Genomic DNA, 17,124 nt, shown 5'->3' with positions numbered 1-17,124 from the left:
TCCGTTTCTATTTTTTCCTTTTTTTCTTTTTTGCCCCCATGTGTTTCTATTTTTTTTCCTTTTTCCCCATGTGTTTTTATTTTTTTTCCTTTTTCCTCATGTGTTTCTATTTTTTTTCTTTTTTGTCCCCATGTGTTTCTATTTTTTTCCCCTTTTTCCGTTTCTATTTTTTCCTTTTTTTCTTTTTTGCCCCCATGTGTTTCTATTTTTTTTTTCCCGTTTCTATTTTTTCCTTTTTTTCTTTTTTGTCCCCATGGGTTTCTATTTTCCCCTGTGTTTATTATTTTATTTTTGTCCCCATGTGTTCCTCTTTTTTTTTTTCTCGTGTCTTTCCCCGCCCTGCGCGTTCATGACGCCGGCGGATGTGTGCGCGCCCGCGTTGAATACCGGCTTGATCCAGTAAAGATCTGCAGCCAAAAGATTCAGGAAATGATCGCGAGGACTGAAGATGAAGCCTGAAGAAACAAACACAGTTACAGCTTCACTGTTGTTCTCTCTCCAGGACTAGACAGACTCAGACAGCAGCATCATCTCTGCTCGGTGAGTAGATTACTGACGGCACATCTGGATCAGCTGTCTGACAGATCAATAAATATATTAATAACTGGATCAGCTGTCTGACACAGCAATAAATATATTAATAACTGCTTGGCTCGAAAATGAAATCCAACGTTAGTTTTCTGGTGTTTGTTAGTAACGAGCCTTTAAAGCAGCAGGAAGCGAAGAGTTAAAGAAAACACTGTAAAAAAACACAACAAAAACCAGATCAAACAGTAAATCTAAAGGTCTAAAACCAGATCAAACAGTAAATCTAAAGGTCTAAAACCAGATCAAACAGTAAATCTAAAGGTCTAAAACCAGATCAAACAGTAAATCTAAAGGTCTAAAACCAGATCAAACAGTAAATCTAAAGGTCTAAAACCAGATCAAACAGTAAATCTAAAGGTCTAAAACCAGATCAAACAGTAAATCTAAAGGTCTAAAACCAGATCAAACAGTAAATCTAAAGGTCTAAAACCAGATCAAACAGTAAATCTAAAGGTCTAAAACCAGATCAAACAGTAAATCTAAAGGTCTAAAACCAGATCAAACAGTAAATCTGAGGGAAATGATCTTGCTGCATGGACAGATAATTTACCTTGACAAGATTTATTAAATTAAGATTATTAAATCTAGAAATAAGCATGTTGAACACTTAAAATAATAAATGAACTGTTAAAACCAGATAAATGATCTAACTCTTCTAAATCTAAAGTTTTTTTTTATCTTGGTAAGAACCAAATAATCATCAGGTCACTCTGCTCGGGCCAGTTCATCACTGCTGGCAGCTTTACTTTATCTGGTTTAAGAGTTAATTTATTATTTTAAGTGTTCAACATGCTTATTTCTAGATTTAATAATCTGAATTTAATAAATCTTGTCAAGGTAAATTATCTGTCCATGCAGCAAGATTATTTCCCTCAGATTTAGTGTTTTTATCTGGCTTTTAGACTAAACACCTTTTTACAGTGTACTTTCAGTCCCGTGATGCAGCACCTTAACATCATCCTACAGTCATGGAAAAAAAATATAAGACCTCCTTGTTTTCTTCAGTTTCTTGTTCATTTTAATGTCTGGTTCAACTAAAGGTTCATTTGTTTGGACAAATATAATGATAACAACAAAAATAGCTGATAAGAGTTTAATTTAAGAGCTGATATCTAGACATTTAACATGGTTTTATTGATAATGATTTTGTTTTTTATCAAGAAAACCATGTTTAACGAGCCGCGGGGGCAGCAGCTCTTCTTAACGAGCCGGGGGGTCGGAAGCTCGTTAAGAAGAGTAAGCGGCCCAGTCCTCCTGCAGCAGTCTCTCCCAGCTGCATGTGTTCACCCCTTTGCTAACAGGCTAACAGTTAGCTCTGTAGCAGTACAGTGTGTATGTGCTAACAGGCTAACAGTTAGCTCTGTAGCAGTACAGTGTGTGTGTGCTAACAGGCTAACAGTTAGCTCTGTAGCAGTACAGTGTGTATGTGCTAACAGGCTAACAGTTAGCTCTGTAGCAGTACAGTGTGTGTGTGCTAACAGGCTAACAGTTAGCTCTGTAGCAGTACAGTGTGTATGTGCTAACAGGCTAACAGTTAGCTCTGTAGCAGTACAGTGTGTATGTGCTAACAGGCTAACAGTTAGCTCTGTAGCAGTACAGTGTGTATGTGCTAACAGGCTAACAGTTAGCTCTGTAGCAGTACAGTGTGTATGTGCTAACAGGCTAACAGTTAGCTCAGTAGCAGCACAGTGTGTATGTGCTCTCAGGCTAACAGTTAGCTCTGTACACACTGTACTGCTACAGAGCTAACTGTTAGCCTGTTAGCAATTTACAGACTGGACGCTAAGGGTTTAACATCCCCTCTGGCTCTGCAACTGGGAGAGACTGCTGCAGGAGGACTGGGCCGCTTCGACTGTCGAGTCTCCAAAAGTCTCCAATAACACCAGAAAAAGTCTCTGGATTTGTCTTCAGTTGCTTTCTTGAAAAATAGTCGCTAAGGGGGTCTGAAAAGTCGCTAAATATAGCAACAAAGAGGCTAAGTTGGCAACACTGCTTATTATTATTATTATTATTATTATTATTATTATTATTATTATTATCTCTGTAGTGGGTGAATTTTGCCAGATTATACTGATGATGATGTGTTTTGTTTGGACATTATGGTGCATTTGTAGTTCTATGAGCGTTTGAACATCTGTACATGAAAATGCTCTTGATGACAGTTAGTTATAGATGTGTTGAGTATATTAACTGTATATTACTGTCATTTATTCTACATTTTGTCAGATGATGGTGATTCTGGGGTCCTGATGATGGGGCCCTTTAATATTGTTGCCCAGGGAACAGCAGAGTGTTGATCTGTCCCTGACCCCGTCATGTTACTGACCTGTTGCCAATTAACCTTATTAGTAGTCAAATGCTCCTCCAGTTGTTTCTGATTTGTGCCTATTACTTTTGAAATTGTTAATTGCAATTATTTGGATGACAAATTAATCGTCAACTAAAATGAGGTAATTGTAACAGCAGTAGTGTTTCCAGCAGCAGCAGGCAGCTGTTTCCAGTTTGTGGTGGAGTTCACTTACATGAGCCCTGTTTCTTCCTCCAGGTGGTCTGCTGTAGCCATGAGGGGGCCTACTTCCCAATGTTTGGGTCCAAATGTTTACTCCGAGGTGCCTGATGGCGGCTGGGGCTGGGCTGTGGCTGCAGCCTTCTTCTTGGTCGAAGTCTGCACCTATGGTACCCTCAAGAGCCTGGGGGTCTTCCTCCAGGATCTGATGGAGGAGTTTGGGGAGAGCAACAGCCGAGTATCGTGGGTTATCTCCATCTGTGTCTTCATCTTTACCTTTACTGGTCAGTCACTGTTTCTGTTTTTGTACTCTTGTGTTTATAAATCGGCTTTTTACAATGTAATAGACAAAAACCTCCTACGGATAACAAACCTCTGTGGCAGGAGAGTGGCGTGAAAAAAGGAAAGATCATAACTAGCAAGTGTTCTAGAGCTGCAACTAATGATTGCTTTCCTGGTGAATCACTACTCGCAATTGATTAATCATGGATTCTAAAAATGACCCCGGCAGTTTTCCAGTTACGTGTTATCAGGTTAACAGTCCAACTTAAAGAAATTCAGTTTACTAGAACATTTAACTAAGAAACAAGGCAAATATTTGTCATTTCAGAAGTTGAAACCAGAGAATGTTTGGCATTTCTGCTTGAAAAACTACTTCAATAACTTAATCTTTTACCAAAACTGTTTTTGCGTCAGCATTGTTTCAGCAAAATTCAAAGTCTTATAGAAAACAAAACCGGCATTAAGTCACCTCAGTTAATTTCAATAAGTCTCAGTTGAAATTTTGATGGTGTCAAATAAACATTTGAGCTGTAAACAAATGCTGTGGCTGTGGATTTACAGTATCCACGTTACTACAGCACACATCAACAAGTTGCCCGGTTACCTGTGTAACCTGAGTTCTTTGAAGACCAAGATGGCGGACGCTCATCAACTATTGACGTTATTCTATGCCTTTTGATGATACTTACCTTTGACTACTCCCCGTCATCATCCTCACCGGTCAACCAGCTCACCTGGATTAGCATCTCTGCTCTGCTAGCTCCAGGACTCCAGGATGGCCTTACCAGCGCAGCGGCAGTGGTCTGGCTTCAACTTTCTGCCGGTCTCATTGCCACCACACGCCCCACCGCTGTGATTCTCCTGTCCCACTGTGGTCAACCCCGCCGGACTCTGGCTGGCTGGTTTCTCTCTGCTGACCAACTCGGTGGCGGCTGTGGCTCAGTTGGTAGAGCGGTCGTCCACTGATCAGAAGGTTGGTGGTTCGATCCCTGACCGTTGCAGCCTACATGTTGAAGTATCCTTGTGCTACTGAACCCCAAAATGGCTGCTGAGGCTACCAGGGTGCCACAGTGATGCCACCTGCCACTTCAACGCCAATTCATTCACACACCGATGAACGCAGCATCGGGAGCAATTTGGGGTTCAGTATCTTGTCCAAGGGTACTTGGACATGTTGGCTGCCATGGTCATGGTCTTCCGATCAGTGGGCGGCCAATCTATGAACTGAACCACATGCCCATGCTAACATTAGCTCTTTGCTAGCCCTCCCCGGCTAGATCATGCCGCCGCTGTACTCCTCCTCTTCCTCAATAATCACCTTCGCCCGGACTGTTCTCAGAGAAACTGGACTACTCAGCAGACGCCGTCCTCCACATCGAGGCTCAAGACGCATTTTCACATACAACTTCTCTTCCCCTAACTCCATCCCATCACTCTGGTCCTGCCACACATTGACTTCCAGATGTTCCAGACGTCATCAAACTAGTGAATCTGTCCAATCTCCGTCCCCTCCTTCAAGCCTCTCATCCAATCACAAAGAAACGTCACCTGAAACTGGCTTTGCTGAACACCTGCTCACTCAACAATAAGGGCCCCACCCTGAATGAAGTCATTACGGACAATAACCTTCACTTCCTCTTCCTCACTGAAACCTGGCAAAAACCCAAGGACTATTTTTCCCTCTACCGATCCATACTCACAGGATACACCTACATGGACAAACCTCGTCTGCAGGGGCTAAGACTTATAATCATCATCATCAGAAATTTTATTGAGTAGGATAAACCCCTTGAGAGGAATCCTCTCGTTTTCAAGGGGGTCCTAAAGTACATTACAAAACAAAACACTCAACAATTTACAGACTAGAACAACAAAGACAACAAGCATCAACACAAACATAACAAACAAAAAATGAACACAAGAATAATCACAACCTATCAATGGCCACAAGTTGGCCATAACATTAGCCTAGTAAAACTGAAAGAAGTAACATAATATTATTGTAAATTGAAATTGCATTTTTGAAAATAAAAATAAAATAAATAAATATGACATAATATTATTTGAAACATGTGCAGTTTAACTCAAAATAAGAAGACAGGGCATATTTAAAACTATGAAAAGACGTCAATGATCGTATGTTTAAAGGAAGATTATTCCTCCGATGGCGCTTTGAACTTAAATGCTTTTTTACCAATTGTTTTGTTCACTGTAGGAATGAAAAAGAAATACTGAGATGAGTGTCGTAATTGATATGTTGAAGAATATGGAATCAAAAATTGTTGTAAATAAACAGGATAATTGCAATGTATACATTTAAAAATAAACTGTAGCCAGTGAATATGTCTTCTTATATTGAGTGTGGGCCATTTGAGTGTGTTATACATGATACAGTGATGAGTGTAAAATAAACAACCAAGAACAAATCTACATAGACAGTTATATGCTGTGTTGAGGGGTAGAAGATTGGTTTTAGATGCATTTAGATATACTACATCAGCGTAATCAAAAAACGGTAAAATAAGTTGTAGGGCAAGTTTCCTTCGAACATTAAGTGTAAAACAGTTCTTGGATCGAAATAAAACACCAATACCAAAGTTGATTTTACGGAGAATATAGTCAATGTGAGGTTTGAAGGTAAGTTCTGAGTAATCCTTATAATCCTTAACCTAACTCTGAATGAAGTGTTTATACTGAGTGTGCACCCTCCATTTGCATGTACAGTGAGTTTTCAATGCAGACAGATATTATCTTCTCAGTAATTATACAAATGATTTGTTCAACACTTTACTTGTTCAGAGGCTGTTTCATGTTATTGTGCAACTATTATGTCACTGAGCTGAAATGACTCTCACCACAGCCCCCCTGGCAACGATGCTCAACAACCGCTTCGGCCATCGTCCAGTTGTGATGATGGGAGGCTTCCTCATCAGTCTGGGAACCATTACCTCTGCCTTCACCAACTCCATCAGCGAGATGTACATTACCATCGGTATTGTCTCAGGTACTTATCAAACTCACACCACCATATCCATAATCTAGCATTACAATGGTTTTCATCATATCTGACTGAAAGACGTTTTACTGTCTCCATTGGTGGTTTTGTTTCCAACTCGTCCCCACTGTCCTGTGGTGTCCCTCAGGGCTCAGTTCTGGGGCCCCTGTTGTTCTCACTGTACTAACTGCCCCTAGGACAGATCATAAACAGTTTGAACATTTCTTATAATTTACATGCGGAAGACATCCAACTCTGTTTATCATTTAAACCCGGTCAAGTTTCTAAGTTATCTAGACTCCTAGACTGTCTTAATGCTATCAGGGAATGGTTGGCAGAAAACTTCTAGTTCCTGCTTTTTTCACTTGAGAAATGTCAGCAAACTGAGATCAGTAATTTCAAATACTGAACTTGAGAGGCTTCTACGTGCCTTTATCTCATCCCATATCCACTACTGTAACTCACTTTTCTCCTCACTCAGTATTAGGGCTGCACAATTAATCGAATTTTAATCGCGATCACGATTTTGTCCGCCACAATTAAATTGACCTGATCGTTGGTGATATTTCCATTTTAAAATGCGTCTCTCCTGCAGATCTAATCAACACTTTCTACACCAGTAGTCCACCAACCACCAGGGGGCGGGGCCGTGTTTCTCCACTGAAAACAGCCTGGTTGCTGATTGGATAGAACGCTAAGCAGGATGTGACGTAGTACTGGACGCCACAACAACACGCAACATTTGTAAAAGCTGGCGAAGCAGTGTTGACAACTTAGCAACTTTGTTGCTATATTAAGTGACTTTTCAGACCCCCTTAAAGACTATTTTTCAAAAAAGCGACTGGAGACAAATCCAGCGACTTTTTCTGGTGTTATTGGAGACTTTTGGAGACTCGTTCTTACTCTTCTTAACGAGCCGCGGGGGCCAGAGGCTCTTCTTAACGAGCCGCGGGGGCCGGAGGCTCGTTAAGAAGAGTAAGAACGAGTCGAAGCAGCACAGTCCTCCTGTAGCAGTCTCTCCCAGCTGCAGAGCCGGAGGGGATGTTAACCCCAAACTGTTCCTATTGTTTGTTTAAAAGTAGTGCAATAGAAATACAGATGTTTTCCCTAATATGATAAATAATCATGATTAATAATCGTGATTACAATATTGATCAAAATAATCGTGATTATCATATTGGCCATAATCTTGCAGCCCCACTCAGTATGTCCGCTTTAAACCTCAGATCTCTTCACTGGCTCCCTGTTGCATCCAGGATCCAGTTTAAGTATATGTACCTGGTCAACTAGACGTCCAGGTTTTATAACTATGTTTTCTTGATGTGTTGTGTTTTTCTGTGTTTGCCTTTCCACAGCTAAATGTCTGTCTGTCTGTCTGTCTGTCTGTCTGTCTGTCTTTGTGTTTCATTGTAACATGCGATACTCATTCACAGAACTTTTGTACATGTGTTTGTCTTGTTCAACAGTCTGTCTGCCTGATTGAACTAAAGGGACTGCTAGCAGTGTCAACAACAAAATCTGAATCAATCTGTGTCTTCCACAACTGTCCAATATTTGATAGATGATCAGCTTGTTGTAAATACCATGCGGGGGGGTCTTCTCCGTTACCTTTAGTCTCTAGGAAGGCATGACAAAACAAAGCAGAGCAGGAAAGAACTGGAGACGCCAAATATTACCCCCAAAACACACTAAATTCTCTTTCACATCAGGATTGACCCAATAGGAAGCGGATGAGGAGGCTGCCACATGTTGGCTGAATGAAAGTAATCGATTGGACAATCCTGTTCATGATGATGATGATGATGGTGAAATGACTGAAATTTGTTAGTTTTTTTGTCACTTGTTACACAAGTTTTTATTGACAAGTTTTTGCAACAATTAAAACAAATACAAGCAAACCAAACACAAAGCTGCCTGGGGAGTGAAAACTATTCTAACAATCTTTTAGAATGGTATATCTTTCAGTTATTATTCCGGTCCAGTATCAGCGTTTAGAGTCCTGTATAGGGTCCATTTTTCCCATTTCCTGTCCAGTTGTGCTTCCTGCAGCCTCAATATACGTGTCAATTTTTCCATTAAAAAGATTTCTTCCACAATTGTTATCCACTGATCCTTCGTTGGTGGTGTTTCCTAGTGATGGCTTTCTTGCCTGCCACCAGCAGCACTTTGATCAGATATTCATCATGAGTGATATCAACCTCTTCTGTGAATTTACATAAATAAAGCAGTAAACAAGTCTTAGGCACTCCATAGCATAATATACAGTTATTCTTTGACATTTCCAGAAGATGTGACCGTGTTCTACATTGAAAGATCCACATCCTCGCCAACATTTCTGGCAGCTGTTTAGTTGCCTACTCTTAATTTTCGGTGTAATAAAAAAACGGATCAGATTCTTCCATGTAAACTTCCTCCAAATTGGTGAATTAGTGGATGAGTGATGTATCCTCCACATTTTGTGCCACTCGTCCTCTGTAATTTCTACATTAAGCTCTTTCTCCCATTTCACCATGATATATTTAGTTGAATGTTTACTGTTTGTACTTGATCCTTGATATAGTGATGAGATTATCCTTCTGGTATGCTTTAACTATGATTCGGATGATATCATTCACTCCCCCGGGAGAATCCAACTTGATCTCCCTTAGTTGAAAATGTCTAAACATTTGACTGAAATTTGTTTTACATGGTAGCGTGATTACGATGTGTCACAATGAAACGGACCACTGCTAACTTCACTCCCCCTTCCCCTCTCCCCCCTGTCTCTTATTTTGTCTTTACATACCTTTTGTCTTTCAGCAGCAGCTGTAGAAAAGCTGAGTCACCTCTCACAGCCCTCCACCTTTGACAAAGGAGTGACCTGACACCCATTTGGGCCAGTGGCTGTCATGTCCCCTTTTTCTCTTCTCCTTTGTGTACAGGCCTCGGCTACTCCCTAACCTTCCTTCCCACCGTCACCATCCTCGCACAGTACTTCTCCCGACGACGAGCACTCGTCACCTCCGTCGCCTCCTCTGGAGAATCCTTCGCCATATTTGCATTTGCTCCAGGTGAGAGTCCGGTCCCTGAAGGACGGTTGGCAAGACTAGAACATTTCTAAATACATGTTGAGTGTGCCTGACTCTGGCCCGTGACTCTCACCCAAACATTATTAGATTACCATTAGCCAAGCAACCAGGGCCATCTTCTTATTATGGAAGTTAACTTGGAAGTCAGCTGACAGGTTTGTTTGGGCCACTGGTACAAATACACATGCCTGCCTTCTATTATACTTCACATTTGAGGGTTGAGAACTCTAAATGGAGCTTGACTAACTATACTTTTCTCTCCACAGCCTTCACTAAACTGAAGGAGCACATTGGCTGGCGCTACTGTCTGGTCATCCTCGGCACCTTTCAGGCTTCTGTGATTGGCTGTGGGCTTCTCCTCCGTCCCATTGTTATTATCGAGCCGGAGCCTGTAAAGGAGGACAACGAATCAGACAAAGAGTCGTCCTCTCTGAAGCAGCTGCAGTCTGTTTACGACCTGGAGAACAAACAAACTTGGACCTCCATCAGTTCAGGAGTCTCTCGGGGTTCGGAGGACTCGGGAGTCACCTCCCTGTCTACTTCTAACGTAGACCTGAGGACTGCAGGAGCTGAAAGCAAGGTTGTAATGGAGTGGGAGGTACAGGACAAAATGGAAAAGGAGCCATCTCTGTCCAGAACTCCAACCCCGGTCAAACAGAAGGATGAGGCAGGTCCTCTTCATCGTCCCAGACCAAAACTCCTGGACTTCTCTGTGCTTAAAGATGCGGCCTTCATCTGGTACTCTCTCTTTGGTCTGTTTGCCACGCTGGGCTTCTTCGCCCCGCAGCTTTACATCATCGAACTGAGCAAGAGCCGGGGCGTGGAGTCCAGCATGGCGTCCTGCATGCTCTCTGTGATGGCCGTGGCCGAGATCTTCGGCCGTTTGTCCATCGGCGTGGTGTTGAACAAAGTGAGCTGCAGGAAAACCTTGGTTCTGCTGGGCTGTGTGGTGCTGCTGTGCCTGGTCCTGGTGGCCTTCACTATCGTCTGGGAGTTCTGGGGCCTGGTGGTCTGCTGCGCTCTCTACGGATACTTCATGGGCACCGTCGGCTCCACCCACATCCCCATGCTGGCTGAGGAGGACGTGGTGGGCATCCAGAAGATGGCGTCATCTGTGGGAGTGTATGTCTTCATCCAGAGCTTTGCTGGGCTGGCAGGGCCGCCACTAGGAGGTACAAGATCTCTGCTACGTCTAGTGTTTGACTACACTCTTAATTACACTTAGCAAACAAACACCTAACCCTAAAAACATTCTCCCAAAAGGTTTCCCAGCTGTTTCTTGTAGTATCAGATGTTCTTAATAACAGACTAAAAGTCAATCTGACACTAGAAAGGAGTCATTTTAAAGGAGGAAGGAAGCCTCCAACACTAGACACATGAGGAAGGAGAAATAATAATAATAATAATAGCCTCCAACACTAGACAAAGACATATGAGGAAGGAGAAATAATAATAATAATAATAATAATAGCCTCCAACACTAGACAAAGACGCATGAGGAAGGAGAAATAATAATAATAATAATAATAATAGCCTCCAACACTAGACAAAGACACAAAATTACAAAAAAAAAGACACAAAATTACAAAAAAGACACAAAATTACCAAAAAAAATACACAATTACTCAAAAAGACACAAAATGATTTAAAAAAAGACACAATTTACCAAAAAATGGCTGATGGCCGCAAATTAATTAATGAATTATTGTAAAGGAGAATAAAGGTTCTTGTATGTTTTATTTAAGGCATCTTATTTTGACAGTCTTCTTGTAAATTATGTGGTGGTTTATACACACTGTGCTCTTATTCTGAAAGCTGCATTGTTTATCGACAGGAAGTAATAGTAGCTTTTTGTGATTAACACAACTTTAATTGTTAGCTAACGTTAGCTCGCGGCTAACGCGGGTAAACTGTGACGTGTGTGGTGAAGGTGCTCATCAGGAAGACTCACTGGAACTGATCACATCTTGGTGGTTGGAAATGGAATAAATAATACCAGTAAAGCTAATAAAGTTCAATTAAATGTATGCATGTTATTCATTTTTCAGAATATATGAACTGTATATGCCCTATATTAATGAGCTGGAAATTAGGTAAATACAAAATGAACATATCTATTGATCAAATAATCATCTAGTGATATTCTCAAGAGCTTTAAATGATTATTTGACCCAGAAAATGTAGATTTTAACACCCAGATTGACCTTCTGAGTGGCTTGGAAGATATATTGGTTCTCATAGGTCATATACAGTTTATATATTCTAAAAAATGAACAACATGCATACATTTTATCAACTTTATTAGCTTCACTTGTATTATTTGTTACAGTTACAACAGCACAGTTTTTTCTTGTAACTTTTTTCTTGTAATTTAGACAAATTTTCTTGTAATTTAGACTTTTTTTCTTGTCATTTTTCTTGTTTTTCTGAGAATTTAGAGTTTTTTTCTTGTAATTTTTTTCTTGTAATTTAGACTTTTCTCTTAATTTTTGCATTTTTTCTTGTAATTTAAACTTTTTTTCTTGTGAATTTTATTGTTTTTCTGGGAATTGAGACTTTTTTTCTTGTAATTTAGATTTTGTTTCTTGTTATTTTGGCTTTTTTTCTTTTAATTTTGACTTTTGGGGGGGTCATTTTGACATTTTCTCTTGTGATTTTGACTTTTTTTTCTTGTAATTTTGGCTTTTTTTTCTGGTAATGTTTATTTTTTTTGGTAATTTAGACTTTTCTTCTTGTGATTGTGACTTTTTTCTGCTGCAGACTCTTGACACCCAGATTGACCTTCTGAGTGTCTTGGAAGATATTTTGGTTCTCATAGATTTTATATGGGAGCCGTCTCCGATCCACCATCTTGATGAAGTGTCTCCCATCAGAAATGTAAACTTATGGTGATAGAGAGCACGTGGAATAAAAACTGTGTCTCTTTAGTGGGACGTGTCCCCTTTATTTAGCTCCGCCTCCTGACTAAAAGGACTAATGGTCATTTTAAAGACCTGGAGGACACCAGTTTGAAAATGAGTCAGAAACTGGTCAACTTTTAGTCTGTTTTTAAGTCCATCTGATGCTACTGGAAACCACTGAGGAACCTGTTGGTACAATCTAGTTTTTAGGGTTAAAACATATCTGAACCTAACTATTAACATTAAAGGTAATTCTGACTGTATCTGGGTCCTTAAAGCTGCATAAAGCAATTTGGAAATTTCAAATAACAGCCAGAGTTAAACTTTTAGTAGCTGATTAACTTTGTGTGCCGGACCAAGAGGAAGACAACATGCTCATAACTGTGATCGTCGTAGTAGTTTGTATATCACAAACTTTAGTTCATTAGAAAGGCTTACTAAAATTAAAACTTCTTCTACATTTTAAATATCAGAACATAAAAACTAAAGGGGCCAAGGACCATTGAAAAACATGATCATACTGTTGGCTGTTACAGTTGCCTTTTGATGGATCATTTTTTATCTTTACTAAAATGGGAAGATGGATAGTGTTAATATTAGTCAGCCACAACTCTTTCCTACCCGTAGGAAAACTTAGTTAAAATTTACTAAAGAGGATTTTTTTAGGGTTAACCCTGTGGAGTCCCTAAAAGCTCCAAATAATCAGACTTGTTGCCTCCATCAGACTAGAAAACAAAGCAGCGTGGAGCCCTACTGTACATTTACCTCTAAAGTTCTGGCTGTAAACTCCATGAGGCCAGTTTCAGTTTGATGATGATATACCAAGTAAAACTGGAGACAAGCTCAAATAGATTTAGTATCAAATGATAGAACTGGATGGAACCCTCTTATATGGTAGATTTGACACCTTTGGTCACATTTGACACATTTACAATTCTTTATTGAGCATGATAGTGTTTTGAAAGTTAAAAAAAAGATTCAAAATCACATTTTATGTTGGACTAAAGGACTAAAAAAGACTCAAAATGACCAAAAAAAGACACAGAAAGACAAAAAAAGACACAAAATTACAGAAAAAAGACAGAAGAAGACAAAAAAAATTACAGAAAAAAGGCACATAATAACTAAAAAAAAGACATAATAAAAGACACAAAATGACCAAAAAGACACAAAATGACTGCAAAAAGACACAAAAGACACAAAATGACCAAAATTGTTACGCTAAACCCAAATCAAACAGAGTCCCACTAGAATAAAACCAGAGTTGATGACAGGATCACACACAATCACAAGATCACATTTATGTTGGTTTTTCTTTGTTTCTTTTTGGTTCTAAATGTTGATCCAGTAAGTCAGAATAAAACATCTATTATTATTATTATCAGGTCATAAAGGTGAAAATATACCAACATGGTATTTAAACATGTTTTAAGGTGAATACAGGCAGGATGGAAGGAGTCAGACATGGAGGAAATAGAACAAAACTACAGAGAGTTAAAGCAGATTTCCTGACTTTAACAGCTGTTTTATCTCCAGGTTTGTTGGTGGACGTCACCCAGGACTACGGTGCTGCCTTCTACTCCTGTGCCGTGGGGATGGGCCTCAGCGCCGTCTGCTTGGCTCTGGTTGGTCCGGCCAAGTCCGGCATGTGCCGAAGACGAAGCCGAAACAAAGAGGAAGACGGCAGCAGAGAGGAAGAGGAGAACATGTCTGAGGACAGCGGCCAGCCTGACTTTCTAGAGGAGGACTTGGTTCTGGAGGACAGTCCCATCAGACAGACTCTGGACCAGAACAAAGCCTCTGTAGTATGAACCAGCATGACATCACCTCATCACCAATGACTTGACAACAGACGCTCCTACAGTATCACTGACAGTTAGAAACGATCTTCACAGAAGCTGCTCCTTCCAAATGTCTCACATCCTTGAAGCTTGAAGTTCCTTCTTGACTCCCAGACAGGAAACCAAAGCAGATCCATGTTAAACTTTAGCTGTTTTAGAACTTTCCTCCATCTAGAAGATTTCTTTTCTAGCTGTCCTCACTTAAAACCTTTTGTGTGTCATTAGTTTGAGTACCTTTATCTCAGGAAAGAAGTGCTGTTGTCGTGGATACTGAAGCTCCATGAACATGAACATGAGTTAGACAAACAGTCATGATGTCTACCAGAAGTAGAGAACCAGAAGGATTGTGCATTTGATGAAAAAAAGTCAAATCAAATTCAGTATGCTTGTAGCCTAAGGCATATCGAAAAAAATTAGATGTGGAGGCACGACAAATTTTCAATATGGCGGCCATTTTTCAAGATGGCCGCCAGTGACAACTGTTTATAGATTAAATTTCACATTAACAATGAATAATATGTGATAGAAACATACATTTTTGGTACAGTTATAGCCAAAGACATGGGGAACATGTAGAGAGATCAAGACTTTTCAATATGGTGGCCATTTTTCAAGATGGCCGCCAGTGACAACTGTTTTTTAGATGAAATTCCACATTAACAATAGATAATATGTGATAGGAGCATCAAAGTTATAGCCAAGACTTTTCAATTTGACAAAAATTAGATGTACGACAAATTTTCAATATGGTCGCCATTTTTCAAGATGACCACCAATGACAACTATTTATAGATAGATAATATATAATAGATTTCACATTAACAATGGATAATATGAAAATACAGATATGGACCCTCATAAATTATCAATATGGCGGTCATTTTCCAAATTGGCTGCCAGTGACAACTGCTTTTAGATCAGTTTTCATATTAATGATGGATATAATGTGATGGTGATTATATATCAAGGATATATGTTGGATTTATCTGCATTGCACTTGGGAACTACCATTTAGATTATATTTTTTTTCAAGATGGCAGCCAACGAACCAAAAACGGTAGTTGCAATAAAGTTGCATAAATAAATTTGACTCTTCTATCTCTTATTATCCATTGTTTATATGTAATTTTATCTAAAACAGTTGTCACTGGCGGACATTTTGAAAAATGGCTACCATATTGAAAGGTCTTGATCCCTCTACATGTTCCCCATTCCTCTGGCTATAATTGTACCAAATTTCATGTTTCTATCACTTATTATCCATTGTTAATGTGAAATTTAATCTCAAAACAGGGATGTTTACACTCGGGTGGTGCCGTTTCAGGTGCGTTAGCATGTTCGTTGTGTTTCCAGAAAAGTACCTGATCCCTCTTGAACAATGTCGGCACACGGCCTCGTTTTATCCACGTGTCTTTGTCCGTCACAGTACTTCAAAGTAAGGTTTAAATAAAGTTTACAGTAAGTAAGTAAAGAGACTTTAGCGACAGTGGAGGCTCCGGCTAACCGCTAGCGGTAGCATTGACGCACGCTAGCTGCACCTGAAGTTGCCAGCGGAAAATAAACACACGCAACTTTCACATCGCCGTACCGAAACGCTTCGATACAAATCAGCTCTGTGATATCAGGACTGTTGTTAACATTCAGCCTGGTTGTTGCTCATGGCAACACAAACCTTCTCACTAAAGTCCTGCAGCACCACAGAGTGGGACAAACAGGCTTTAAAATGTAAATCCCCCAAATAAACAAGAGTCAATCTAACTGTAGGCACTGGTTGCACTTGTGTAGATTGATTTTTGAGTCTAATGCACGTTCACGTAATTGATATTTATTCCAACACTGTGGTAATTAAAGCAATATTGCATCATTGTTCCCTGAGCATGGAGCCCCACATGACTGAATGATGCTGGAGATTGATTTTCTATGAAGTTTTACAGGCTAAATTATTTACAGCTTTAGATGGAAGCATTGACTGTATATTTATTATCATCTGTCAAGATTCTGTTGATGTACTGTACAATGACTCTCTGTTACAAGAAAACACACGCTGAAAATCAACCGTGATGCACTAGATAATAATATTACAGTGATATTATTAGTTCTGATGCTACGGCAAACTGAAGAGAATGTTAAAGTGCACAACTAGAGATAGTCCTATATGTTAGAGTCACTGGTGTTTTTAGGTGGAAAATAAAAGAATCAGACAATCAGTTGGACTTGGCATCACATTTATGCCATTCGCTTTCATTGACAAATGTTTTATTATTCATATTGTTTTCCAGTCAGGAGACTAAATGTGGGTCTATCATCACATAGCTGCTCTTCAGCCAAATGCAATTAAAGTACCATTTAAAAAACTATTCTATCACCTTAAACTGAAGAATAATAAATATGAAGCAAGATCCAATGGTGTTATACAGCAGGGGTCTCAAACTGGCGGCCCGCGGGCCAATTGTGGCCCTCGAGACGATATTTTGTGGCCCCCACCTTGATATGAAAGTTTAATGTGAGTTTTATATGAATGGCACTTTACCGTGTTGTGTGTGGAAGGTCCGTTTAATTACTGTTTTTGCTAATTTTGTGTTATTTTCTTGCTAATTTTGTGTCTTTTTGGGTCATTTTGTGTCTTTTTTTAAATAATTGTGTCCTTTTTAATAATTCTGTGTATTTTTTGTCATTTTGTGTTTTTAAGTAATTTAGTTTTTTTTCTGTCATTTTGTGTCTTTTTTTTTGGTAATTTTGTGTCTTTTTTGGGTCAGTCTCAGATAGTCTCCATAGTAACACATGGCTTTAAATCTACTTCACCAACCGTCCTTTCATCACTATGTAGCTTTACTGTAAACGGTTATAATGATGATGTGATGCAAACTTTCACCATCCATCCATCCATCCATCCATCCATCCATCCATCCATCCATCATCTATCCATCCATCCATCCATCCATCA

General features: G+C 39.6%; 1 protein-coding gene across 1 annotated transcript; it reads left to right on the top strand.

Annotated features, from left to right (window-relative positions):
- The first annotated feature begins 298 nt into the window (after positions 1–298).
- slc16a6b (solute carrier family 16 member 6b) lies at positions 299–16,387 on the top strand. The gene is made up of 6 exons (XM_059347918.1): positions 299–540; positions 3,134–3,378; positions 6,237–6,380; positions 9,293–9,421; positions 9,706–10,611; positions 13,876–16,387. Exons 2-6 carry the CDS (start codon positions 3,150–3,152, stop codon positions 14,148–14,150), a joined length of 1,683 nt encoding a protein of 560 aa, XP_059203901.1. The 5' UTR covers positions 299–540; positions 3,134–3,149; the 3' UTR covers positions 14,151–16,387.
- Positions 16,388–17,124: the final 737 nt, after the last annotated feature.

Source organism: Centropristis striata, chromosome 13, assembly GCF_030273125.1.
Source record: "Centropristis striata isolate RG_2023a ecotype Rhode Island chromosome 13, C.striata_1.0, whole genome shotgun sequence".
NCBI lineage: Eukaryota > Metazoa > Chordata > Actinopteri > Perciformes > Serranidae > Centropristis > Centropristis striata.
Note: the sequence above shows the minus strand (reverse complement) of the source record. Positions and strands in the feature narration are given on the sequence as shown.